This window comes from Varanus komodoensis, unplaced genomic scaffold (genome assembly GCF_004798865.1).
Source record: "Varanus komodoensis strain SLA01 unplaced genomic scaffold, ASM479886v1 scaffold15, whole genome shotgun sequence".
NCBI lineage: Eukaryota > Metazoa > Chordata > Lepidosauria > Squamata > Varanidae > Varanus > Varanus komodoensis.
The window spans coordinates 3,834,249-3,861,979 of NW_025335440.1; the positions used below are offsets into that span (position 1 = coordinate 3,834,249).

Sequence of the window (27,731 nt, forward strand, 5' to 3'; positions counted from 1 at the left end):
ATGATACCACTCTCATGGCAGAAAGTGACGAGGAACTAAGGGACCTCTTGATGCGGGTGAAGGAGGAGAGCACAAAAGTTGGCTTGAAACTCAACATTAAGAAAACTAAGATCATGGCATCCAGTCCTCTCACTTCCTGGCAAATAGATGGGGAAGAAATGGAGGTAGTGACAGATTTTATTTTCCTGGGCTCCAAGATCACCGCAGATGGGGACTGCAGCCAAGAAATTAAGACGCTTGCTCCTGGGGAGGAAAGCTATGGCAAATCTAAACAGCATACTAAAAAGTAGACATCACCCTGCCAACAAAAGTGTATATGGTCAAGGCTATGGGTTTCCCAGTTGCAATGTATGGCTGTGAAAGCTGGACCATAAGGAAGGCTGAGCGCCGAAGGATTGAGGCCCTTGAATTGTGGTGCTTCAGGAGACTCCTACGAGTCCCTTGGACTGCAAGGTGATCAAACTGGTCAGTCCTAGAGGAGATCAACCCTGACTGCTCTTTAGAAGGCCAGATCCTGAAGATGAAACTCGAATACTTTGGCCATCTAATGAGAAGGAAGGACTCCCTGGAGAAGAGCCTGATGCTGGGAACAATTGAAGGCAAAAGAAGAAGGGGACGGCCGAGGATGAGGTGGCTAGATGGAGTCACTGAAGCAGTTGGTGTGAGCTTGAGTGGACTCCGCAAGATGGTGGAGGACGGGATGGCCTGGAGGGATGTTGTCCATGGGGTCGCGATGGGTTGGACATGACTTCGTGACTAACAACATAGAGGGATATCGTGTGCCCCCCCCCCCCCCCCCCCCCAACCAGTCTTCTCAAAGCTGAACATGCCCAGTCTCTCAGTCTCCCCTCACAGGCAGTGCTTCCAGTCCCTGGATCATTTTTGTTGCCCTCCTCTGGAGCCTTTCTAATTTTTCTGCATCTTTCTTAAGTCCTGGCACCCAACACTGGACACAGCACTCCAGATGATGTCTAACTAGTGAGGGGCACAGGGGAACCACTACTACTTGTGATTTGGAATACTTCCGTTAATGCCTCCCGAAAGAGCATTTGCCCTTTCTGCAGGTGCACTGCATTGCTGGCTCATGTTTAGCCTATTGTCCACAACTCCAAGGTCTTTTCCTTTTTCAGTTCCGCTGAGCCGTGTATTCCCCACTGCGTATCAATGCATTTGGCTTCTTTTTCCTAGGTAGGACGTGGCACTTGTCCCTGTTGAATCTCATTCTGTTGCCTTCAGCTCAGTGTTCAAGTTCATCAAGATCACCCTGGAACTTCCTTCTGTCTTCCGGGGTGTTTGCTATTCCACCTAGTTTTGTATCATCTGCAGATCTGATTATCTTATCCCTCCTCATCTAAATCATTAATGAAGCTGTTGAAGAGCACTGGGCCCGGGACTGCACCCTGCAGCACCCCACTGCTTACCTCCCTCCAGTTTGGGAAGGTGCCACTGATGAGCACTCTGTGTGTCCAATTTAGCAGCCGGTTGTGGATCCACCTAATGGATTTTCTATCTAGTCCACTTTTTGCTAATTTGCTTATCAGAATGTAATGAGGCACTATGTTAAAAGCTTTGCTAAATTTAGCTAGATTGTGTCCACAGTGTTCCCTCTGTCCAAGTGGGAAGTTACCCAGTCAAAAATGAGATTAAATTAGTCTGACAGGATTTATTTTTGATAAATCCATGTTGGCTTCTATCAATCACTGCATTTTCTTCGAGGTGCTTGCACACTGATTAAATAATTTGAACCAGATTCCCCAGGGATTGATGTCAGACTAACTCCCAAGTTCACCTTTTTTCCCTTTTTTTGACGATGGGGACAAAGCTAGCCCTTCAGTTGCCTGCACTTCTCCTGTTCTCCAAGATTTATCGAAGAGAATAGCCAGTGCTTCTGAGACTTTCTCTGCCAGCTTTTATGACTCTGGGATGGAGTTCATCGGGCCCCGGAGATCTGAACATGTTTATTCCATCTAGGAATTCCTTGACCATTTGTCTGCCAGTCTTGGGCTGCCAGCTCTCACTTTCAGCTTGTACTTCCTCTTGATGGTAGATTTTCTTGTGGGAGAACACAGAGGTGAAATAGGAATTGAGCACTTCTGCCTTTTCCTTATTGTCTGCTCTCACTCTGCCACCCACTTTAAGTAGGTGGACACTCTTTTCTCTCACATGTCTTTTGTTCTGGATGTCTCTGAAGAAGGCTTTCTTGTTCTTAGCATCCCTTACTATTCTCAGTTCATCTCCTTGGGCCTTCCTGAAGCCAATTACTTTCTCTGCTGTGGAACCCATCCCCATTCTCATACCTGGTGATGCTCAGCTGTTTGCGGTATAACTTGGCTTGTCATATTTTTCTTACTCCTCACAGAGAGAAAAAGGATGTTGAGCAAAAGGCCCAGCTGCCTCCATCTCTAAAGCAGAAGTGGCGCCATCCAGGAAAAGTTTTAGCACATCATTCTAACGATTGCATATATTGACCCTCGAAGCACGAAATTTGTTTCAGAATTCTGACCATTCAAAAAAATGAGTAGAAGTGCCCTTGCTTCAGACCGGCTCTCCTTCTTCTGTGCCACCTTGCCAGTCTTCCATCCCACCTCTCCCCGGAATTTGGCGTCCTGGCATGTAAAAGCTCTGCTGTGGGCTGGAGGTGGGCAGGCGAGTATTATCCCGTAGCAATGGACAGCAGGGTAAGAGTTAAAAACCGAACCATCCCGAAGTCACAGGTGAACGGAATGGATGCCCCAACACCGCGTGCAAAGGTCACACCCCCAAAAGAAAATAGGTCCCTGTCTTTCCTCCACTTTATTGTCCACAAAGGTTGTTCAGATGCATAATACTGTCACAATGACACCGAGCGCCACACAGTCCCAATCATCACTCTCACACTCACTCACACACACACACACACAGAAATAGCAGCACCCAAACGAAGCACAGTGTGTTGGACAAGAGCGGTTGTTGAGTGGCTAACGAGTGCACACACATGCATGCGCGCGCACACACACACACACGCACGCACACACACAGAGTTCTGCAGGTATCCTGGCTGAAACCCACGGTGAGCTTAAAGTAGAGACCTATACGCTGCCCATCAGCTGCGACAGACACACACTCACACTCAGGCCCCAACCGGGGGCAGGGGTCCCCCTCCCCTGCCATGGCTGTGGCCATGTCGGAAAATAAAACCCCCCAGGGAGTCCCCCTCAGCACAGGCTGGGGGGCGGCAATTCCATGAAGGAGACTGCCTGCGCAGCCCTGTGCTAACACTGACGTTTATGTACATTATTCACATCCTTTGTACCCAGCCAGTTAAATAACTATGTGATTATATAGTCCTGTGGGATGAGCTATGGGTTGGGGTCAGTCTGATAAGGTGCATATTAAAAAAAATAATAAATGTAACTTGAGAACAGTAAGAGAAAGAGACAAGTCCGTGGGGCTGGCCAACCCCAGCCTGGCTCTCTGGGTGTCCTCGGTCCTTTCAGGTTGGGAGCCCTCATCTGCAAGTGAGCGCTCGCCTGGCGTTGGCACGTCATTCATCGCCTCCTTCAGGGTAAGGAAGGTGGCACCACTGCTTACAAAACCTCTGCAGGAGAAGAAAGGAGGGGGAGGAAGAGGAAGAGAGGTGTTGGTTGACCTGTTCTCGCCAGCCTCCAAAAGTCGCTCAGAGAGGCTGCCCTTGCTGAGGCTGTGGGCACCACTCAGCAAAGCCCTCCGTGGCTGGAGCCAGCAGCCTCTGCAGAACGTCCTTGCCCATCCCAGGGAGCCTGATCTTGGGAGATACAAAGGGGAGAGCGTGCCCTTTCCTGCACGTTGTAAAAACCTTCTGGGGCTCAGGGAGGATCGTTCCGTGTGATGGCGCTGAGGCTCCCTCACCAGTGTGATGCACACACAGCACGGACTCTTTGTGTTAGCCCATGTGCGGGTGCGGAAGGGGCTCCTGCTGCTTGCTTTCTGCTCCCCTCCACCCCTACAAGCTGATTTATTTTGTCCTCCTTTTACCATTTTCGGCAGAGAGAAAAATGCCATTTCTGGTGGTGTTTCTTTCTCCCCGATGTGCAAAATTCTCCCTTGCAAAGGAGATCTGTTTGACACATGCAGCATTGCCTCAAGGGGGCATCTCTCCTGGTGGCTGGCTCTGGGAAAGGACTCGGGTGGGCTCAGGGGAGCGTTTGCAGCACTGCCAAGGGCAGGACCCTCGCCCAAAGCAGGTGCTGTAGCTCCTCGACCCATTTTGCAAAGGCAAGACAACAGGCGGGTTGCACCTGGGAGCTGCAGGAGGTTTTCCTGCCTGTCCGTAGCTGCTTCTGTCACCATGCAGCTATTCTGATGTAAGCTGGAGGGCGCTGCATTGTTGGAAATTAGCCGCAACTGTAACTGGTTTTAAAAGGAAGCTGTTCTTGGCTCTGCACAGGGTGCGAGGATCTGCCACGCTCAATGGTTGGGCCAAAGCCAGAGAGTGCTCCCTCCCTTCCCGGGGTTCCCCACAAAGAGGATCCGTTTGGAATCAGAAGAGCGGCTTCCCCATGCCCCCACCAACACAACACAACACAACACAACACAACACAACAGCCTATGGGAAGAAAGGCTCAATGGTCTTTTGATCCATGGCCCTGCAAATGAAGCTTGGCGGATCTTTCTACAGGTCCACTGCCAGCTCTTCCCCCTTGCAACGGGGGAGTCCTACATGCAAGAGGTGAGTGGAGGCAAGTCCCGCTGGGAGGCTAAGATCAGGGTTACAGCACTTCTGTTGGATGCTGGGGAGCATAGGTTTGGTTTCCCGTTTTCAGGTGTACGTGCGTGACCCACAGGGTTCTCAAGTGCAAGACAACCCTACTTTCAGAGCCCTTAGAAAGCAGGTGGTGCCCGGGCAGGGGAAAAAATGCATTGGCGGGGGGGGGGGCAGAAGGCAGATGTGGATCTACCTGTAGATCTCTGGGAAATCACCACCTTCTTTTTCCATTTAAATCCTGCCTTTCTTCTTAAAAGGGTCCCCTCCTATCTTATCCTCACAACAACCCTATGAGGTAGGCTGGGCTGGGAGTCTGACTGACCCAAAGTCACCCAGCTGGCTCCATGGTTGAGTGGGGACTAGAACTCAGATCTCCAGAGATGACGCTAACCACTATACATGCTGGCTCTATACTCAGCAAGAGCTCCGCATCTCCTCCTTGCCCTAAATTATACTGCTAAACTGGAGAACGGCCGGGGTCAGGGTGTAACCAGGAATGGAAGTTTAAGCAGAAGGAATGCATGCTCCGTTCTGTTCTGGTATTCCAAACATATTCTTGGACTCTCAGTTCTTTATGTCCAAGTGCCTGTCTTTTGCGCCTGATTCCAAGTGGTAGTTCTTGGGGCTTTGGGAAAAGAAACAAACCCAAAGTAGGTCCTGGAAGACTGAAACCTGCTCACCCCGCAATGATGGCAGCATAAGACACTGTCAAGCCACTGGCGCAGGCAAAGCCGGGAGACGCAGGCCACTCCAGGCATTGTTGGACTACAACTGCCATCAGAACAGAGCTGGTTGGAGACGCATCCCTAGCACAGCCAGAGGGCCACGTGCTCCCCCTTCCTGCACTGGGGCATCCCACTGGTTCCCCCCTCAGAGGTAAAGCACTTGCCTTGCCATGGCAGCTTGCGTGCTCGCTCCGTGGGGGCCCCGTTGGCCCAAAGGGTTCCAAGGTCACAGGGGCCTGAGGGCCATCAGGCCCGGCCCCTGCCCAGGGCAGGACCCCTGGTCAAACTGTCCCTCTCAGAGGGACGCATCTTGGATGCCTCTAGTGTGGGACAGCCCACACCCTCCCCCTGGTCTTGGGTTCTGATGCAAATGTCGCCGCAGCAGCAGCAGCAGCAGCAGGAAGCCAGGAAAGGCATTGATAGAAAACTGCCGGCTCTGCAGCAGGAGGACTGGGAAAGGGCTTCCACCTGGGCCTTCCGAAAGCTGTGGCCTCCGAGAGCAGGCAATGAGGAGCCGGGAGAACGAAGGCCCGCGGGGGGCCGAGTGCGTGTCGGGCTCGTCCACAGCTCCAGGGCCCAGCGCCTGTTGCTAAGCCTCAGCAGCGCGTGGTCCCAGATGGGGAAGGGGCGATGCTCACCTGTGATCTGTGGGGGCTTGGGCACAGCCTTGGTGAGGAAGGGCTCCTTGTTGGAGAAAGGCAGGATCGGCTCACCCGCCATGGTCAGCCCAGGGCTCGCGGTGTGTTCCCGGCCACCGGGCTCCTTGCAGGAGGAAAAGCCGTTCTCATGCTTGCCGGGCTGCAGACCGTTCACCAGGGACAGGGCCGGGGCTGCTGGGGAGCTGCAGCGGGAAAATGGGGAACGGGTCAAACTCAGACATCACCAGCCTGTCTCAGAGAAAGGAGACAGCCAGGCTGCAGGAAAATCTTGCATCCTGATGGACTGAGATAGAGGTAAGCAAACCTTTGTCAGCAAACCTTCACAGCTACACACACTTCGAGGAATTCATTAACCAGGAAGTCACTTCTGATTGTTGAAAATCTCCCTCTCACTTCAGAGATTCCATCAGGTAGTGCCCATTCTCTCTGGTCTTTCTGAAGCCATAAGGACTGGTCACTTGAGTAGGTTGTTTTGGTTTTTTTAAGGAGAAGGAATTCTAGATTGCATACACCATAAATTAACTGCTAGGGCAGACTACGCGGAGATGTGGGAAAGGCATGCCCAAACATGCATGTCCAGACATGCAAACACCCTTGCTCCCCTGGGAGTAAAATCAATTTCTAGCCACCAAGACAGTTTCCAGACAAGGATTTACCCTGCAACTACCATGCCTTGCTTATCCACATTTTATGAAGAATCCACACAATGCTGCCACCCAAACCCTCTTGGGTTTCCCATCTTTCTCATCCCCATGAAACTCAACATTTTTGAGAAGGACTGAAGAATGGCACGGCATTTCACAACTGTAGATGCTCTTTCTGCTGTTCTTCTGTCTCTTTTAGGGGGAGTGATTTTGGATTGGGCAGTACCTACCAGGCAGGTAAGCCTATCTTAACTCATATTCGGCTTTTTTGGTGGTTACCATTTTTATCACCTGTTTTTAAGTAGCTCAAATGTACACATAGAGAAAATATTAAAATGATGCCACTTTAATGAAAGAATGTAATACTGTGTTTCCCCAAAAATAAGACCTAACAGGAAAATAAGCCCTAGCATGATTTTTCAGGATGCTCGTAAATAAGCTGTACCCCAAAAATAAGCCCCAATTAAGATCATCAGCCAGACGGACAGGGAAACATGGTAGTATGTCTGTTGCCACACACGACAGACATTGAATTATAAAATAATGTTCATATATAATTGAATATAAATAAATATTATTGACATTAATACTTAAAATAAATGATGATATACATTATAAGTATTTGTAAATACCGAAGCGGGCGCCTTTGGATGAGAGGCAAATGCCTATGTAAACAGACACGGGAGACTTATTGCCAGATGACCAATCAGAGTACAGACACAATGCATGGATAGTGTCAATACGTTGTAAGTTGTAATGTCAATACGTTGTAAGTTGTAATGGACATGCTTAATTGCAAAATGCAAGATGGGTGCAAAAAGGAAAGAGTGATTCCATCGAGTACAAGAAAGGAATCGTGGAGGACTCTAAGGGCAAGGATCTTGCAGCTTTCATAAGAAAAAACAGGACATCACCTGAAAATAAGCCCTAATGCGTCCTTTGGGGCAAAATTTAATATAAGACCCGGTCTTATTTTTGGGGAAACAAGGTAGCATTTTACCTGTATGTTATAATGCTTTCTCTTTCCACACAGGCAGACACACACACACACACACACGAGGAAAGGTGTTTTTCACTATTTTAAAAAAACAGTATAGGGGCATCTTGCTATAATGTTCATTTCTTGAAGAAATATTTTGCCATGGCTGCAGAGGTGTGTGAGCGCTACGAGATGTAGAGAGAGGGTTAACAGTTGGTGGTATCCACAGAAAGAGCACAGCAAATGTGTGTCAGGAACAGAGGGGGACTATCACTTCTTATGCTTTTGGACCCAGCGCTGCTTCTAATGCAGCCTAAGGCTTGGTGCACCTCGTGGCTGCGATCCCAGACACGTTCAGACAGAAAACAGACCCACGACTCCCAGGGCTGGCATCCTGCACTCCCCGTGCGCGGAGGACGACATGCTCGGATCCTTTCAGCAGATACTGCTGCAAACGGAGCTCCCCCAGAGGAGATGCCCCCCCGCCCGCTTGTGCAACCCTTCACTGCGTTGTGCAAGAGCGGCCAGAGAGTGGGTGGGTGAGCGAGCGATTCCTGCCAGGTGGGACATGGCGGTATTCCTGCTGCAGCTCCTACCTGTGCTGGACCCCCTCAGGGACTGGCCCCTTGCGACCGGCCGGGCTTGAGGCTTGCATTTCAGGCAGCTCCTCCTCCTTGGGAAGGCTTCCAGGGCGCTTTTCACCACCTGGAAACGCAGGAAAGGCACTTGAGGAAGCCGCAGATACAGAGCCAGGCAGGCAGGTCATGCAGAGCTCACCCAAGGACTTCAGAGATGCCCTCGGCCAGGTCAGGCAGCTTCCTTCCTTTATTCCACCCTCTGTGCCTTGCTGCCCACAAGCCCTGAACTTGCCTCCTCTGACTTTACCTCCTGCTTGGCTTTGGTGAGTGCTTGACTTTGCTAAATCGGTTCATGCCGGGCTGTTGATGGAACTAGAATGAGCTTGGCAAGACCATGTGTCCTGCCGGCAGTCCAAGCACCAGAGACAACGCTGTGCGACGCATGTGGCACATTTCCAAACATAGCAAAGCCAACGCAGATTGCACTGCAGAGTAGATTGAGCTTCCTGCAAAGGACGGGCTGAATATGCCCAAGTGCAGACCGATCCGCTCTCGGCTTTGCATCAGTTGGGATTCAGGATTGGAGTGGGGTCTCCAGGACATGCAGGAGAACTGTGTAAGAATGTTTGGCTCCACCACTTCTAGCTATGGAATCTGTCTCACATTCTGGAGCATTTTCCACCTGAAGGAAGAAGCCACCTCCTTGTAAAGCTAGAAGAAAAGGGCAGAATGATCCAAAGCGAGCCCAATGTGTCGTGCAAGCCAGGCCTGTGCAGGGGAGATCCAGGTTCAGATCTCTGCTCAGCCACAAAGCTCCCTGGGCAATGCTTGGGCTGATCATGCTTCTCGGCCCAGCCAACCTCACGGGGTCGTTGTAAACATAAGCTTGGAAGTCTGAGGGAGAAACAGCTTCCCGAGGACTGGGATAGAAACAGGGCACGTCGCCATTAAGCATCTCACCTGGTGAGCAAGTGGCTGCATTTCGATTCACAGCCTGCCTCAGAGTGGATTTGATCCAGGTAGTGGAACCTGGCCCACTGGGCCCCACGAGACCCCTCGCCCACCCCACCCCACCCAATTCATCAGCAAATTCCTCTGACGTGCTGGTCAAAAAGATGGGGACACACATTTCTAGAAAATGCTGAGAATGTCACCTCGTCCCCAAACGTTGAGCCTAGCCACGCAAGCAAAGACGCAGCAGAGTTCCTCCAATCAGATAGGGGCTGACCTGAGACAGTGTTGTGCAATGGTGAGAGTGCTGGACTGAGGACCTAGGAGATCTGGGTCCTAGTCCCCATTTGCCATGAAGCTCATCCAACCTACCTCACGGGGTTGTTGCTGTTGTGCAGATAAAGTGAACTCTGCAAGCCACCTTGGGTGTCTCACAAGGAAAAATGCAATGTTGCTGCTATATGATTATGATTATTATTGGTTCAAGGGTCCGCTGATATCTGGATCTGAAAGAGCAGAGCTTCCGGGCTAGTGGGACACTGGCTGCAACCAGGCAATTCTCACCTGCCTCCATCTCGGCCTCCTGTTTCCCTTCCTTCCCATTCACAAGTTTCTTGTCGTCTTTCTTCTGAAAAAACAAAAGCGGATGAGCCTGACTTCCATGGCATCCAGGTGGTGGCCATGGAGGTGGTCGAGGACGATTCCTCCGGGGAAGCTGCAGCTGTGATGGATCTGTTCCCTTTGGGAGCTGGGGGGCCCTTCTGGCATCTTGCAGAGGTCCCCGAGATGCTGAGCTCCACAGCCAAGAGGCAGCCTCTGCCTGAGGAAAGGGCGAGTTCATTCAGCAGAGCAAGAGGCAGCATGGGCCAGCCGAGCCCGCAGAAAGACGCACGAGCTGGGCAAGAGCATGGGTGGAGAGTGCCCTGCTCTTTGCGGGAAGGGACTCTTCGCATCTTATTAATTAATTAGTTGCATTTATATCCCACCCTCGTAGCCCAGAGGCACTGGCACCTCCTGGGCCCAGCAAGGCAGCAACGTTGACCCACTTACCACATGCCCCTGTGGATTGGTTTGTGTGCTCTGTCCACCATTTGTCTATGCCAGCTGTGCAGGGGCGTACCATAGCTTACCGTGCAAACCCAGGCACTGCGGGTTATTTTAGGGCTGAATAACCCTGGAACAGTTGGATCTCAAATATCATTTTCTTTGCCTAAGCTATTGTAACTTTTTATATGCAGCTTAAATTTGGTTTTAAATTTCAACATAAAGTCTTTTATGTTGTTTTTAGTGCTGTTTGTATTTTATATTGTATTTTTATGCATCATCGTAAATTGCTCAGAGAACTTCAATTATGGGGTGGCATGGAAATCAAATAAACAGCTCACGACACCTGGGATCTCAGGCCACAACAAGCTGCACTGTTCCTCCGCAACTTCATAGTCAAAGCAGCGGCCAACTTGCAGGCCATCTCCCTGCGGGCGAATTAACCTATGCTGGCTTGTGGTGGCATGTGAGCTAGTCCACTGGCTCAGGCTTGGACGACTGCGGTGTTCTAGACGAGCTGCAGCCAGTTGTTTAGCCTGTTCCAGGAGCTAATTGCATTATGCTCGGCATAATTGGCTGGGGCTGAACCAAGTGTCCCTGCCCTCCCTTGTGGGTCAGAGAACAAGAGAACTGCTCACCCGTGCATCAGCTCCGTCTGCTTTCCGCGTCCTCTTCATGATCTCCTCCAGTCGCTGCACCAGAAAAGAGACAGGGACGGGGAGGGGGAGGGGGAGGGGGAGGGGGAGGGGGAGGGGGGGAGAGGGAGAGAGGGAGAGAGGGAGAGAGAGAGAGAGAGAGAGAGAGAGAGAGGTCCTTTAAACAAGAATGAAACACAACGGGTTTCGCCTCCCTAGCCTCAGCACCGTGTGTGTTGAGGGGGTCAGAAGGTCCAAGAAGCAGGCTGGGCAGTGTCCTGCTGGTGGCGTATACACAGCCATCGTATAGTTTGTCATGGGGCTTCACTCCCACAAGTCTTAGGAAGCGTCAGAGCCTGGGAAGGAGGAATGACTGTTAAACCTGTTTAAATCAGTAGCACAGACCAAGGGAGAGGAATGGTCATGGGCAAAAATTCTAACAGAATGACCTGCAAATTTGCCAAGAGATCAGCAGGGTGCTTGGGCCTTTGGAAGGCTATACCTGCTCCAGCCCTGATGCCGGCTCTAATGAGACATACACCAAACTGCTCCTGCACAGGCGCTTCATAGGAGTTGTGCTGCGTCCCGCAATTTCTGCAGAGTCAGGCAGAGACCACTAAGAGATTCCATAGCTCGGTGCTTTTGGGGAAGCTGCAGCAGTTAGAAGGGTCAAAAGCAGGTGTTATGGAAAAAATAACTGGAGTTGCTCAGAGCAGAATGGGAGATCTGGATGCTACTTTTCTGAAGTCCTTCCATCCTTTTATTCCAGACCTGAATGACGAGCCAGGGCACAATAAAGCCAGAGCAAACATGTGAACTTTGTCAGAACTGCTGCACTGTCCTCAAATCTGTTTGGTGAAGCAGGATATTAAGAGTTCATTAACTGTTCATTCCTCCTCTCTGACATTCATTTCTTATTCTTTCTATCCTGCCTTTTTTCCTCTCAGAGGAACCCAGGGCAACTTATAGGGCAGTCTTTCTCTCCATTTCATCCTCACAAACACCTCGAGAAGCAGGTTAGGCTGAAACTGGTCTGAAGTCACCCGGGAAGCTTCATGACTGAGAGAGGGCTGGCATGCAGTCCTCCTGGGTCCCAGCCCAACACTCACACCCCTACCCTGCACTGGCTCCCCTCGCATACAGCGCCCTTCCATTTCTTACGTATACCTCTGCATTTGTCAGTTCTCTATTCCTATGGGAACTCAAAATATGTGCTGCTGCCCAGGGCAGAAAACCCGCCTCAAGGCTGCTTATGCACAAACATGAAGGCCCTGAAACGGAATCCATGACCGCGTGATGCCATGCAGACGGACGGCGTGCCCAGGAGTGACCAGGACCACGGCCGGACACAACGGCTGGGCCAGAACCAAAGTGCAAATGTAAGGAGAGCGAGCGGGCACATCGATGTACGGGCATCTCTGCCCCGGGTTGTCCGGCCTCCCTTTGCTTCCTTTCAGTTTCATTGCTGCCTTTCTTTGCTCCCAGCTGAACGCCAGCGCATGCAAGCCCTGCACGGGTTGCTCCCGCAACGAAGAGCCGGCCCACCTTCTTCCGCTCCAGACGCTCTTGTTCTTCTCGCTGGAAATGCTTTTCCCGTTCCACCCGCTGGCGCTCAGCCTCCTCCCGAGCACGGGCCTCCGCTTCTTCCCTCTGCAGCCAGGAGGAGGAGGAGGGGGAGGACATAACACACTGAATGAGTGCATGCATTCAATCTCGCCTGCACGCTGTATTCTTTTCTTATTTATACTTCTGCATTTGGTAGTTCTGCATTTCTATGGGAAATAAATAGACGTGCTGCTGCAGCTTGCCTGCTCAGCCATTGCAAGATCCCTGGGCCAGCTGGAAAGGTGGTTGGGGGCTCAGAAGGGGTGTGTGGAGGGCCAGGGCAGTCGCCTTGGCTCGCCAGTCCTGTTCTGAGGCTCACCAGCTCAGTGAAGTGTGCATGGAATTGTTCACATGGGAATCAAAGCGAGGATTGTTTTGACGCAGCGAATTCCCATTCCCCGGGAAGTGAAGCGATGCCATCTATGCAAAGCCCCGCGGCAGGTGTGTTGGTCCCAAATCCGGCCCCCTGGCATTCCCCAGAAGGCTGCGCCCCCTCCTGCTTGTCCTCACCACCCAGGAGGCCGATTCTCGGCTTCTGCTCATGTTTGCTTACTCCAAAGCTTGAACTGCTCCTCCCGAGACTTAGCTACAGGCAGTAAGGCCTTCAAACCACAAGAGGATGGTATTTTGGGCCCCGGAACAGGGTCAATGTCTCTGAAACTGGAATTTGTTGCTCAGACTGAAAGAGGCTCAGCACACCAGACTGCAGAATACTCTACAAATAAAGGCGCTGCCAGAAGAGAAAGAGGAAAAGAAAGCACCACCAAACAGATCCAGCTTTCTAAGGCAAGAGCTATCCAGGGAGCAGTGGCTCAGGGACTATTAAAGGAAAGGTCCATTTCTATTCCTGATGCTTTTTAAAACACACAACACGGTACCTATCTTTGTAACTGGGTCAGAACTAAGGGTGAAATTAATACACCTATTTGTGGGCACACCTGCCAATCAGTGGCTCTTTTTTCCTTCATTCCAACCACATTTAAAATCTTATGGAAATTTTAATTCCTCCTTTTGGGAGGGGAGTTTCATCTTAATTTACCGCCACGCTTAATTTAGTTTAAAAGTGAAGATCATCACAATGCAACCCACAATTGCACCCATTAAATATTTATCCCACCTGTTTCCCTGCAAGGAACCCAAGGCAATTTATCCCTTTATCCTCACAACAGCAGCAACCCAGGGTTCGGGTTTGCTCATTCCAGTGGAAGAAGCATGACTGGTTTCCAGCACAGGACTGTGGTCTTCCAGCCAGACCAGTAATGCAAGCCGAAGGCATGCGGTGACCATAAAGGGAGGTGTTGGGACGGCTCTGCACGACTCTGGTGCGCCTGTAACTGGAGTCCTGCATCCAGTTCTGGCTCCACATTGCAGGAGACAAGCTGGGCTAGAATCGATTCAGCACAGGCTCACCAGAACGGTTGCTGGGTTGGGAGGGATGCCGTATGAGAGACTGAGGGAACTGGGTCTTTTCAGGCTGGAGCAGAGGAGACTCCGAGGGGATCTGTTGGCGACAGACAGGCATGTGAGGGGTATCATATGGAGGAGGGCCAGGACCTGTTCTTCCCTGCAGTGGAGAGCAGGGCAAATTCCAACGGGGCAAAGCTCAAGGAACCAGGCTTCAGGTTGGATATCGGGAAGTACTTCCTGATGGCTAGGACCCCTAGGGCATGGAACGGGCTTCCAAGGGAGGTGGGGAAGGCCCCATCAGTGAGGGTGTTCAAGGAAGGACTGGGCAACCACATGTCGGGGAGCACATGAGCAGAGCTGAGGGTCAGACTGGATGGGCTGGGAGGCTCCTTCTGACTCACTTGGTTTCTCTGTTTCTATGAAGCCCCTCCCAGCAAAAGCACGCCAGCCCTGCACTGTTGCCTGTGGTCCCACACAGGCAGTGAAAAGCAGAACCCTGAGCAAGCAAACCCAGCCATGCCTGCTTGTCACAGAATCATAGAAGAGCAGAGTTGGAAGGGGCCATGGAGACCCCTGGGTCCAACCTCCTGCTGTTGCAGGACACCAAGTCACATCATCCCACTCAGAGGGCTGTCCAGTTTCTTTCTGAAGGTCTCCAGTGTGGGAGAGCCCCCCACCTCTCCAGGCAGCTGGTGCCGCCGTCGTATTGCTCTGACTGCGAGGAAGCTTTTCCTGCTGTCCAGCCTGAATCTGGGTTGCCGCAACTTGACCTGAGTGTTCTGTGCCCTACGGAATTTGATCCTGTGCAGCTGTGGGCAACCTGTGGCCCCTCACCAAATTCCACAAGCCTTCTGCATATGCTCAGTTGCTCTGCCTGGAGCCAGCTGGGAAAGGGCAGGAAAGAGAAAGGGTCGGGCCAACACGCTTGGCTCTGCTCAGCGCCAGGGTGGCCCCACAAGGCAATGCAGCCCTCGACAGAAACGTGCTGTGGGTGCCGAGCTGGATGTAACCGCCGGGCAGGATCCCAGTCCCGGGCCACACGCTTTCTCGCCGCGCTCCGTTCCCTCCACCGGCAGCCGAACACCCCACACCTGCTTCTGCAGCCGCTCCTGCTGCTCCTGCTCTGCCCGGGCCCGCTCCTGGGCCTCGCGCTCCTCCTGCAGGGCGAGCTCCTCCTGCCGCCGCTGCCGCTCCTCCTCCAGCCTGGCCTGCTCGGCCTGCTGCTGCAGCCGCTCTTTGGCTTCTCGCTGGGCCTGCTCCTCTGCCAGGTGCCTGCCGGGTACCAAACGACACTGTCTCACAGGTTGGTCGGGCCCAGCTGCCTACCTCAAGGATGAGAAAGGATTCCTCTGCCCTCCTCACCCCTCTTTCCTTGTGCGTGGTGTCTTTTGCAGAGTGGAAGCCGGCAGGTAGATCCTGTCCTATTTGTGAACTGATTGTAACCTGCTCCTGCAGGCTTTTTTTGGCAGAGTGAAGCATGAAGTAAAGGACTCTAAATGCAGAAAGCTGCAGTCCTGTGTGTGTTTAGACAAGAACAGGAATGACTTATGGGACATTTTCGGCCTGAACAAGTGACAGAAAATGCCATTAATGAATGAATTAAATATATATAAACTAAATATATAGGGGAAAAGGTGGTAGGGAGAGCGAAGGAATGCGTTCAATTTAGCAAGGCATTTTACTCAATTTTAGGTTGCCACCTGCCACATGGAAGCCAGACTCACTTCACCCTAATTCCAGAGGGCGGGTTTTGTGGCTACACAATGACAAGAAAATAGCACTCTCAACATGCCCCAGTGCAAGGCTTTGTCACCGTTGCCTGCATTCTGGAGCCTGAAAACAAATTCATGCAATAAACCCCTAAGGGCGAAAGTAGGAGCTGCCACCCCAGCTAGCGGGGTGGGGGGCATGCGATCAAGTGGAACCCAGCTCTTCCGTGGAAAAACAACCAATGGGATGCCAAGGAAGCCCATGTTTTACAGTCAAATCAGGCTGTTTACATCCCCTAATTCCCCTAAGCATGTTACATACAACCACCTTTGCCCCAAGGAACCTGAAATCTTTCAACAGGAACCTGGAGGAAAAGGAAATGGTACAGGGGCTGGAACTGGCGGGACCGTGGGGGTAACATCCCAACAAAGTACTGGTCGCAGGAGAAAGGGCCATAAACCGGTCACTGGGATGTTATGAGTCTGTCGTATCCTATGGTTTCCCCAAGGGCCAGTGATGGCTTCTCACTCTCACCCCACACAAATGCCATAAGGCCTAGAAACTTGCCCTGCTTAGAAGACACGCCTCGACACGTGTCCCCAGAACTCACCGCTCTTGCTCCTCTCGTTCCCGCTGCTCACGCGCCTGACGCCGTTTCTCGGCCAGCAGCCGGGCAGCTTCCTCTCGATCAGTGGTGCCCGCCATGGGCTTGCTGGGTGTTGTGGGAGGCGCGGCCGCCATGGAGCTTGCAGCAGCTGAGGTGGTGGTGGCGGCATCTGCAGAACCCCCAACAGGCCAGGGTTAGAGGGAGCTGCGGGGCATGGGGGCCTCCCTTTGGCCCCCGTGCATCACAGAGTCGGGCCTTGCTGCCCCCAAGCAGCCGCCTCGCAGCCCGTCTGGTGCCATGCCCCAGGATGGGGCCGCCCACCGTGCCAGCTCGTGGGCCCCACCTGGCACTGGGTCGCTGCCCCCCGAGGCCTTGTGCAGCTCGCTCGGGGCTGGGGAGGCTCTTCCCCGCTCCTTCGGCTCGTCCTTGCGCTCCCGGACCTTGGGCTGGCCTTCGTGCTCCCGGCGGGGCCGCACCTTGGGTGAGGACTGGGCGCTGCGTGCCAGGCCTGGCCGATGGGGAGAGCCCGGGCCCGTGCCCGGCGAGGCTGGGCGCTGCTTGACGACTGCAGGAGAGGCGGGCCTCGGCTTGGGGCTTGGGCTGTTCGGAGAGAAGCACGCGGGGGAGTGAGCTGACAGTGGAAACATGGCTGGGCCGTGCAGGCGGGCTGCCCTGACCTGGCCTCTGTCCCAGCCCCTGGGCTGTGGGATTCAAGCTTGAGGATTCCATTCAGACCACAGGAGAACTCACATTCCAGGGCTGAGGATGGCTTGTTGTTGCACTCCTGCTCTGGAAACACTGCATCCAAGTTCCATTCATCTGTTTTGTGTTCACATGATGATGGAACTCTGCTCTGCTGTTATGAGCCATCGGGTCATCCCTAGGCTATGGTGACCTTATGAATTGTCCTGCCCTTGGCAGCCCTGCTCAGCTCTTGTAAACTCGTATAAACTTTACGGAGTCAATCCATCTCATATGCGGTCTTCCTCTTGTTAATCCTGGAAGCTAAGCAGGGTCGGGCTGGGCTGAAATCTGGATGGGGGACTTGAGTCCTGCATTGAGCAGGCAGTTGGGCTCGATGGGCTGCTAGGCCCCTTGCAACTGTAAGGTTCTACAATCTATGATTGTCTTCTCCAGTGAATCTTGCCTTCTCATGATGGGCCTGGAGTACAAAGGCATGCTCAGACACACTATTCTACCATGGTTTTGTGCTGTCTGAACCCAGCTGGGCAACACTTGTTAACCACAAACCACCCATGAGGAGAACCCAAGGCGAACTCTGAGCAGTTCACCATGGCTTGGATGCTTGACTGGGTTCAGGCAAAACGAGAACTCACTTCACAGGCCCACAACACACATTTCAGTGGCAACCCTCAGCCAGCCCAAACTCAGCCCTGGAGTGTGAGTTATCATGTGTGAATGCAGTCCTCTGGTACAACACGTGGAGATACTCTGGAGACTCTTGTGGTCTACTTAATGGCGTGTGTGGAGGTGTGGAATAGCCAGGCGTGCAAAGTTAGAGAACTAAATTTTAACAGTTACGTGGTTTTCTGCTACTGAACACACAGAAATGGTTAGTCACTGGGACTCCAAGAGGATAACCAGGCAGATGGAGCAGGCTTGCTCTGCATCATCTTAGGCAGTCCTTTAGTGGAGTCCAAAAATATTCTTGGGACACAAGTCATGCATATCAACAAAAACAGCCTAAGGCACCCTGGGAGTTGCCGGTCTTTTCTGCTGTCTGAACATATGGGACCACATCTTAATCCGTAGGCTGTAGCCCAACGACAAGATTCCTGGGAAAAGACCCACCCAGCACAAACCTCTGAGCAATCCCACTTCCCCCAGCATGCAACCCCTCAGAATTATTTATTTATTCATTCATTCAAAGTCTTTCTATGCTGCCTGTCTCACCACTGGCCTCTCACAATATTAGCCCCGAGGACCGGCAGAAAACAGCAGCAGCGCAAAGATGAATGTCCAGAGCTGAAGTGCCATCCACCGCACCTCCATGGAGCGGAAGGACTGACAAACAAGAACACTGCCCCACCGCCAGCCCCTGGACCGCTACCTGCTCTCAGGTGTGCGCAGCTTGCGAGGCTGCCCCGGAGGCATGGACTGGCGCTTGCGCAGGGCGAGGGCGCTCTTCTCCTGAGCGTTTTCCCAGTCCTTTTCCTTCTTCTCTTTCTTTTTCTGTGCACGTGGGGTGGATTGGCAAGGGCGAGAGGAAGGCACACCACTCAGACACACACAGGTTTACGCAGGAGAACAGAATCGTGATTACGAATTGTTTCATTTCTATACTGTCCAGCAGCTGACACTCCCTGGGTGGTTCACAACAGTTCTTAAGGACAGTACAATAAATACCATGAAATCATTTCAAAATTTAAAAGCAAAAGTGCAAACAGCTAAAACAACGGACAGCCCATCAGGAAATTTCACCCACAGTGAACAGAGTGGGAACCAGTCTGGGAGGGCAGGAAGCTGGGCAGATCCAAAGAGCACGGAATTCCAGTTAGCCTTGTCCTGGCAGCTCTGGAGGTGGAGAGCACATTGCAGCCGGGAGAACGGACAGCCTTCCCATGCATCTTTGGATAAATCTGCTTTTGCAGGCCCCGAGTGCTTTGCAAGAAAGGGTGGGGGACAGGGGGAAGAGACAGACGGGGGAGAAGCACCGGAAGAACAAGCCGTGCAGCCCCAACCTCCGGACACCATGCAGAGGAGGCTGCGCACGGGTGCAAATGTAAGTCTGCAGTGGGAACACGGAAAGCACCATCACTTACAGGGGAGGCCTCAGCCTTGCGCCGGGGCATCACGTCGGGGCTGCTGGTTGTTGGCCGCCGTCGCTCTGAGCACCGGTGATGCGGACGCTGGCTGTTGCAGGGGCTGAGGGGGCTGGCAGAGGCTGAGCGGGGGCACACAGGAACTGCTGCGGAGGCAACCGAAACGGGGTGGTCAGCAGCCCTCTGGAGAGCTTGGCGTATCGGAAACACAGAGGCTCAGGGCTTTCCAATGCTACACTCAAGCTCCCCCACAGGTTTCTGCCATGGCTCTCCTCCTCCTCCTCCCTGGTTTGCTTCTTCAAATGCTGTTTTTCCCCTTTCCATCGCCTGCCAGAGCCAAGGCCAAAACTTAAGACTGGGAATGCAACCCAGCAGGTCCAATGCCAATGACTCTGCTCCCAACGACGAGCCTTACGAAACCACTCGCACAACACAAGAAAACAAAACTAACGGATCTCTTGCACAATCGGTTCAGTTTCTGTTTCCCTCTCCAGTGTTTTCACGTAATTTTATGATGTGCTTACGAACCAGGCGAAGACCTTTTCGTTTTGTTCCTCTTTGATCGAGGAAGTGCAGGGCTGGGGAGCTGCCTTGAGAGGCGACTGCATGGAAAGGCTGGGCCACAAGGGGATAAACCAGGAGGAGGCCCTTCCGCAAAACTGCTGCGAAAATGGCCCCAAAGCGGCAGCCGTGGGAACTGTGGCCAGTTGCGAGGAAAGAGCAGCTGGCACCAATGACACAGAAGCAGAGCGAGTCAGAAGGGGCCTCCTGGGCCATCCCTGTCCAACCCTGGGCTCCTGCTGGCTCTGCTCGCAACAGCGTTCAAGGTGGGGGGGGGGCAGGGGGCACCAAAGACAGCCAGCACCCGGAAGCCCTCACCTTGCTCAGAAGCAGTCCCGGCTGCCAGGAAGAAAATGTGCTCATTAAAAGGGGAGAGAAGGGGGCCGGGCGGGGCATGTGCTGGGAGCTGGGGCGTATGATGCTGCACATCCCATTAGGAATGAACAAAGAGGCAAACGCATGCAGCCCATTTTGCTCCGAGTGCTACTCTCTTCCATCACCTCATGCTTTAAAAACTGCATGTACATTTAATTGTTTACATCAAATGCCACCCTGAGGACATCTTTGAAAAAAATGGGCAAGTCGAGGATGAGTTTTTAAAATAAACGAGAGCCTGGGGAAGGTGAAGTGTTCACACTCTATCACACAAATGCTCAAATGGGTGATAGTGAAGGCAGTCCGTCTTTTCTAGACTGGTCAAAGGGGCAGCAGGGTGGCCAGAAGGAAGGGGGCTCTGAAGGTGCCGCGGCAGCAGCAGGGCAAGGAACGGACAGAGGGCTGGGTGGGGGCACAGGAGCCCTGGGTTCAAATCCCCCAGGTGGGGCTGCTCACATGTCAGTGGGCATTTATTATTTATTTATTAAAACATTTCTATGCCGCCCCTTGCCGAAGCCTCGGGGCGGCTCACAGCACAAAATTCTGGGATGGGTAACTAAAGGCACTGTGACGAGCAGGGGCATTCAGTGCGGCCACAGACAGATCCCCGAACGACCCGTGGGCCTTCAAGAAAGGGGCATGGTCAACAGTGAGCAGCCGTGGCAAGTTCCTCATCTTGAGCTCAAGACGAGGATGTCAAAATGTCAGCTGGGGCAGCCGGGCCTCCTCTCACCCACCTCCCTCGTCTCCTGCACTGACAGTCTCTAAAACAGAGGGAGAGAAATGGCACAACATCCAGGAAGTTGCCCTGCTGCCGGGCTTTCCACGTGGAAACATGAGGAACAACACCTGATGACACCCTCCACGAGCCTGAAAACGTATAACTAAAGGGGCCAGGCTTGTAAGCTTTCCTTTGGCTGGTTTACTGATCACCTGCAACCGTATTTCATCCCTGCATGCATTCAATAAATGGCATACCACCATCCCCACAGGTGGTTTTATTCCTAAGTATTGTTGACTCTGGAAAGGAACCTTGGCAAGGCCAGGTCCTTGGGGTTGAAAGAACGGGATACCCACAATTCACCAGGGGTGGCTGATGGGTTGCAAAGCAGCCGATGAACACCCTGTTTGTAGGTTGCTAGCATGACATCCAAACCTAGACATCAAATAATCCAAAGCCACCCTAAGAACAAATCATGGGTTACCTCGGGGTTGCTTAGCCCACAAAGAACCCAACATGTCTGGGTTTGAATGACAAATGACACAACCCACAGATGAGCCAACCACAGGGGCCTCTGTCCTTTCAGCATCTCAGCCCCTTCATGCACTGACCCTGTTCCTTGCCATTGCCGACAAGCGTCACAGCACTCCGGCTGCGTGCCAAAAAGGACAGTGTTGGCGTCATGAGCCGGTCCACGATGCTGCTCTCCCAAGGGCTGAGCTGTAGGCTGCGATCTGAAAATGGAACGAAAGACAAACACACACGATTCTGGTCAGGTCAAGAATGGCAGCGCCCAGGCTCATCTCTAACCAGCCCTCTTGCCACCGGCTGCAGAGATTTTCAACACTGCCGGAGCGTTTGCCCCTCACTGCCTTCCGAAGAGGGAAGCCAAGCCACATTTCCTCAAAGGCAAGTAGGCTGGACAGCAAGTCCTTCAGCCTTCCCAGAACAGTGGCCCCAATTCCCTTGCGACTCCTGGAGATTTGCAGTGCTTCCAGGTGGAGGGCTTCAGTGCTGACCATCCAAAGGTCTTGTAGATGCCACCATTTCCAATTTAGTGCATTTTCCATGGTTAAAAAAAGATGGGCGAAGGGGTGATGAAGCAAGGCTACAAACGGAAGATGCCACCACCTGGACCATTCATAAAATTCAGAGAATGAGACAGGGCAATGGCTCCCAAAAAGCCTTGCCTAGACACACCCAGAAAGGCCTCTGTGGTTAGCTACACAGCAAAGCAACTTTTGGGGCACAGTAGACAATCTTAAAAGCTACCCCAGTGGGTAGAATTTTAGCCCATCAGTCCATGAAAAGCCTTTGGTGTAGGGTCAGAACCCAGAACCAGAGTAGACAGGTCTGACTGCCTGTCATGCCAAATTGGAGAGCAGCAAAAAGCTTGTAGCTTTGCATGGCCAGAAGCTCCCCGAAAAGGGACATCCGCTTTTCTTGGAAAATGTGCCAGAGCAACAAGTACCTTCCAGAAATAGCACATTGTTCTGCATGGTCACAATTAAGTGCACACATGGACATGCTCTCTCCTCATGTTGCAGAAATGGTATTTTCTAGGATAGCAGATTGCAATTTCATCGGAGGTCCTTATGTATTGCTCCTTGTTCCAATCCCAGTATAACTTGAGTTAAGCAGCAATTATGCTGAATTAGATAAACTTGATTTCCCAATCACAATTCAGAATCAGGGAAATTTGGGTGGGGAGAGGGCTTGGAGTAGGGAGACTGGCACATGCTAAGAATGAATGCACCCATATTGCCACTTTGAGTAATTATATTCATTCATTAAAAAGTGGCTATGTAGAAACCAAATACTTTTCCTCAGGCGTGAGGGGGATATTTCTCTTCTCCAGAGCGAAAACATTTCTCTACGCATATGTGGCGGGGAGGCAGCTAATTCTCCACCCAGTTCCACATCCATGAACCATCCTGCAGAGGCCGGTGACACACGCAGCAGGCGCTCCTTGCTCCGCCGTTCCCTTTGCTCCTTCCGGCTTCTTGTTTGGATTCCTTGGGTATTTTTAATCATCGCTAAGCAACGAGGAAACAAAACACCTAGAAGCGGAAACACTATCCTCAGTGGCGGAGAGAGCTTGAGCAGGGGAGAATCTGGAGTCGTAGGTCCTGGCACTGGTTGAGTGTTGCTTTCAGTCGTCAGTGCTTGGAATTCCAGCTCAGAGCAATGGAAAGACGGGGGCGGGGGCACGTGCGTGTGTGCATACTTGCATGTGCGTGCACACATGTGCTTGTGTAAGGGGACAGGCTTCTGTGGAGGACGCTGTGGCGAGGCTCACGTTCACTTGATTTTCACGGAGAAGGTTCCTGGCTTCGCCTACTGCTCCTTCCAGGTACAATTCCTCGGGGCAGAAGAGCTCAGTTCGAAATACATACACAGATGCCTGCACAAAACCCCAACCATCTCCTTAGATCTTGGAGCAGCTTTCCCCAATCCGGTGCTGTGAGGCCTACATCTCCCATCATTCCCAGCAAGCACGGTCTCACCTGGCACACCCAGCAGACTTCAGGTTGGGGAAAGCAGCCTTCAGCTGCAAGGGTCATTGGCAGTCGAAACCACGGGTGTTAAATATCTCACCGTGCTGGTGCATTAGAACGCCGTTTCTTCTTACGCGTCTTGTTCAAGGAAAGCTGCACCTGGAGAGTGCTGAGCACCTGCCCCCTGCCTGACCTCCGCATCGCCCTCCAGCACAGTGCCGACGGTGAACACGCCAACCCACGCACAGCGACAGCAGAGACGCGGCAACTGGCCCGCCCAAGCCTTCCTCAGTGGTTAAAAACCTGAACTGTGACCTGGAAGACTTGCTTGGTCTCTTCCTGGCCACGAACTGGCCCAGCGTCGGCAGCCAAGCCATGATCTCAGCCTCAGCCCAGCCCACGGGGACCTGCCTCGCCCACTTGTCGTGAGGATGGCGTACGTGAACCATTCTGAGCGCACCAGCAGCGCCCTATAAATGCACAGATGGTGGTGGTCCAGCCCCAGAGGCAGAACAAGTGCTGCACTTGTTCTTGACCTGGTGTGTGACTCTGTGCGTGTGTGTGTGTGGCTCAATGCACCACACAAGCCTGAACTATTCTGCCCAGCCGTCTTTCTCCCCCACAGTCACCTTTCAGATCTCCTCAGCCTACCTGTCTGAAAATGTTACTTCGTGCCACAGTACCCTACAGCCTGGGGAACCGACTGGCGAGCTCCAGCTCTGGATGAGGGTACAGGGAGGCAGTTAGGGAACCATGTACTGACTGTCTCACTGTGGGGGGCTGTTGAGGACACAACCTTGCGGACAGTCTCTTTCCGGCAGGCCCCTTTCTTCCCTGTCCCCGCCGACTGTCCCTACAGCTGCATGCAGCAGGAGGAGAGGAGGCGGGCAGTGGCCATGTGGCACCAGCCCTGGCGAAAGACCCCTTCCTTCTCCCCCCTTCCCTCCTTTTTATGCCATGCCCTTTTCAACTCTAAGCCTGTAAACAGAGACTCTGGTTTTGTTTTTTTAAAAATTGGTTATACATACATCAGCCCCTCTGGGAACCCTCAGGAGTGAGATGAAAGCCCTTCAGCTAAGGAACCATACTTGAAAAAAATAGTATCTAACTCAGTGTAAAGGCAGTCATGACAGGAACAGAAGCTACAGCAAGTTCTCCCCAGATTTCACTCCATGTGTGTGTCTCCGGCCTCCACAATACTAGGGGGAGAAATGCCCCTCCACCACATGGCACCAAGATTGTGGCATCCTCTGCCCTCCCTCCCAGAGATGTTTGCAGTTTAAACTTCTGCCTTGTTTTTCAGCTGAGTCTTGCATTCAAATTCTGCCGTGATACCCAGTTCATCACAAGCACTTCCATTCTGATTTGTCTGCTCGTTTTCAATTACTTCAATACTCGTCCTAAATACCTTGTGATTTTAAAACGTGTTAGTGAGACTGAACATTTCACACACAAAAGGAGAGCACAAATATGCTGCAGCAAACACATAAAGCTTGCCTGGGCCCATCTGGGCAGCCGTCAAACCCAAGAGACGGGCAAGGACCAAAAGGAAAAATAAAAGTCCCATCATAAGGAAAAGAAGCTGAACAAGTAACATGGCAAGGACACAGCTGAAAAGCGCTGTCCATTAACAGCCCTGCAATGTAGAACAGGCTTCATATTGCGAGTTGGGGATCAGGACAAGGTGCAGTTCTTCGCATCAAGCTTGCAACATGGTCTGAATGTTAATACTGAAAGTTGGGCTGAGGCAACAGCCTTGCAGGGCTGCTGTGGATTTCCCGGCAAAATTTTCCCCTCGCAAAACTGGTTTGAGGAAAAAAAAAAAAATGGCAGCGAGAGGGGAGGCTGCCTCGCTTGTCTCTGTGAGGTTCCGCAAATGGTTGTGATGTGCCGACAGCTTTCTTAGCCCTTAGCTTTCAAGGAAGCTGAATTCAGCGACATCAGGAGCATTAATTTACCAGTACAGGCTGCTTTCTCGGAATCAGAGCAGTGACGGGACAGGAGCTTTGCAGGCCGGCATGGCCAGTCCCTGCTCGATGCAGGTGATCCACAGCTGGATCCACAAAGCAGCTGGCCCACCTCTGCCTGAAGACCTCCGACAAGGGAATAAGCCCTCTGCCTTCCCGGGTGATCAGCGCCAGCACCGGATTTCATGTGAAGAGAAACTGGACTTGCCAACGTGTGCATATGCAAATGTGCTGGTACTTGTGTTTCTGCTCATTACAGGGAGGGGCAAGGAGCCTCAGACACAGGAAATCTGATTGAGCCCCAGTGAGATTTCACCACCCATTTTATATAAATCTTTAGGGTTCCCTTGGGCAGCCATGAGGACTAGAAACTTGATTTAAAAAAATACAGCTGAGACCTTTGCAATGGAGAACTCTGTGCTGTACCCCAATTTCTGCTTGTGTGAACTGGAACTGTATGGCGTTATGTGGATCTTTGAAAATCTCACCCTCAGCCTTTGGGATAGGAAGGGATACAGGTTGCACATCAGTACCGCCCCTAATTCCCCTCATCCCCGGGGTCTCTTACTTCTACTGGGCGAGTTCCAGAGGGTGGCAGAAGATTTGGAGAGGCGCTTGTTGATTATAGAGTCCACATGTTTGGGGAGATTTACGGCAGAGAGGGAGCACCTGCTCGCACCTATGAGAGGGAAAAGACACACGGGCGTTAAGGGCGGTGGGGCAGGTCTTGCGGAGACGTGAGCATGCAGTGGGCGGAGCAGGGGAGGCGCCGTCGGGCAGTGGCCGGAGCAGGCCCAACGCACGACAGCAGCGCCCCAAAGCTGCGCAGCTGTTCACACGCCGACCGAGCCTGGCGGGAAGCAGGCGGGCGCAGCAGGTGGCTCTCCGAGAAAGCTACTGGCCCGTGGCCTTGCCACATCATGCCGCGTGCAGGTACAAAGCGGGGCATGGCCCTCCCTCTGCTTCCCTGCAGCAGCAGGGAACTGAGCACCCAAGGAAGGAGCCACTCGGGATGCTGCGAAACTGCAGCAGCTGGTTGTTCGTGGAGACAGACTGATGCTGCAGCTTCCTTGGAGGTGGGTCCTGCCACGCTGGGGGTGGGGGGGGGGGGAGTCTCGTGCATGGAAGCATGCATTAAACAGTCGGCACGGCTGGGGGTTCTGCATATCCGCTCAAGGGAAGCAGGCAGGAGCGAATTACACGACTGGGGAGAATTCAAGGTAGAAGCCAAGCCACAAGACAGGAACAGACACTCCCCCACAAAAACAGCTCACACACAACCGGCTTGAGTTGAAAACAACAAGGACTGTGAGATGTTTTAGCTCCATGGTGGGGTCTCTTAATTCCCGGGTAGCAGCAGCCAGGTTCAAGAATGGACAGGTAGGCAAAGCACTTGAAAGACAATTCCTCCATATATGCATTGTGCCTGAAGTATTACATTATATTTCTATCTTGCCTTTCTCCCTCTTGCATAGAACCCAAGATGCATCTTACACGAACCCCTTTTCCATTTTTGCCTCACAACAACCCTGTGAGATAGGTTAGGCTGTGGGATTGCGACTGGCCCAGGGTCCCCACTGAGCTTCCAGGCTGAGTGGGGACCAGAACCTGGATCTCCTGAGTCCCAGTCCAGGACCCAAACCACTGCACCACACTGCCTCTTGGGTTGCTTGTTTCCCAGCAACCGTGGCTCTTGGATGGCTCCCCAGAAACCAGGAGTGATCCAGCAGTGACTGCTGACTCCTGACACTATAGCCCATGATGCACCTTGGCACCCAGCCCATCTCCTTTTCCCAGGCAACCAACGCTCATGCCCCGCTCTCCACTGTTCCTATCGCTATCCCAGTGCTGCGGCCATGCGAGTGAGCATCGTAACACCAAAGCAATCTTTCACAATGCCATGAAGGGAAATGGAATTGCCCTGAAATGGCAGTCGTGGTTTAAATAAGCCAGATTGAGATGTGAAAACAAATGTGGTTTCTACTCGTGGCCTGTAGCTGGTTAACAAACAAGCCAACTTTCAACTATTTCAGAATAGTTGAGTGGTTTCTGAGAACGAGGTCTGTGTGCGGATACCGCATTAGATCATGTATTTTATTACACATTTTGGCAGTCAGTTTGTGTCAAGGACTGTTCGACTCTAAAATGTTATTTGATACAAATCGAGGTGAGCCAGCTATGCAGTGGCATGATTGTCCCTTGCTCCCGGGAATCACAAGACCCTCCTCGTTGGCCTGGTAAGGTCACACAGAGGGAAGAGGAATACAAGAGTGGAATCTCACTGGGGGAGCGGGTCACTTCCGGGGTGTTGCTCATGTGGAGGGCCGCAGCTTGCAGCCACCGCATCCCACAGGCAAGGATGTGTAGTTCACGTTCCCCTCCTAGCACAAGAGGACTGCAGAGGACACAATCCACCTCCACCCCACTCCCGTTCCCAAATGCCTGGAAGGCCACGCAACCCGCAAGTGATGCGGTGCACATTCTGTGGGGATGTTTGTGCCGAACTCATTTCCCCCACTGGCGAGTCGCTTCCCGGGCCATACGGATCCTGTCCGTCTG

The 27,731-nt window shown here is 52.5% G+C and overlaps 1 protein-coding gene across 3 annotated transcripts in view; it reads right to left on the reverse strand.

The window, feature by feature from the left end:
- Positions 1–2,778: 2,778 nt before the first annotated feature.
- Positions 2,779–27,731, reverse strand: part of MAP7D1 (MAP7 domain containing 1) — a 66,344-nt gene continuing 41,391 nt past the window's right edge. The window contains exons 6-18 of one of the 3 annotated variants that reach the window (XM_044424939.1): positions 25,741–25,851; positions 21,319–21,441; positions 19,051–19,193; positions 18,339–18,460; positions 16,611–16,867; positions 16,271–16,436; positions 15,042–15,222; positions 12,484–12,588; positions 10,942–10,995; positions 9,824–9,887; positions 8,327–8,435; positions 6,087–6,289; positions 2,779–3,577 (exon numbers count right to left, since the gene is read on the reverse strand). In XM_044424939.1, coding sequence (XP_044280874.1) covers positions 3,567–3,577; positions 6,087–6,289; positions 8,327–8,435; positions 9,824–9,887; positions 10,942–10,995; positions 12,484–12,588; positions 15,042–15,222; positions 16,271–16,436; positions 16,611–16,867; positions 18,339–18,460; positions 19,051–19,193; positions 21,319–21,441; positions 25,741–25,851 — 1,649 coding nt within the window. In that variant the 3' untranslated portion in view covers positions 2,779–3,566. Of the gene's footprint in view, positions 3,578–6,086; positions 6,290–8,326; positions 8,436–9,823; positions 9,888–10,941; positions 10,996–12,483; positions 12,589–15,041; positions 15,223–16,270; positions 16,437–16,610; positions 16,868–18,338; positions 18,461–19,050; positions 19,197–21,318; positions 21,442–25,740; positions 25,852–27,731 lie in introns of all 3 variants that reach the window. The other 2 variants (XM_044424938.1, XM_044424940.1) reach the window with 2 other exon arrangements.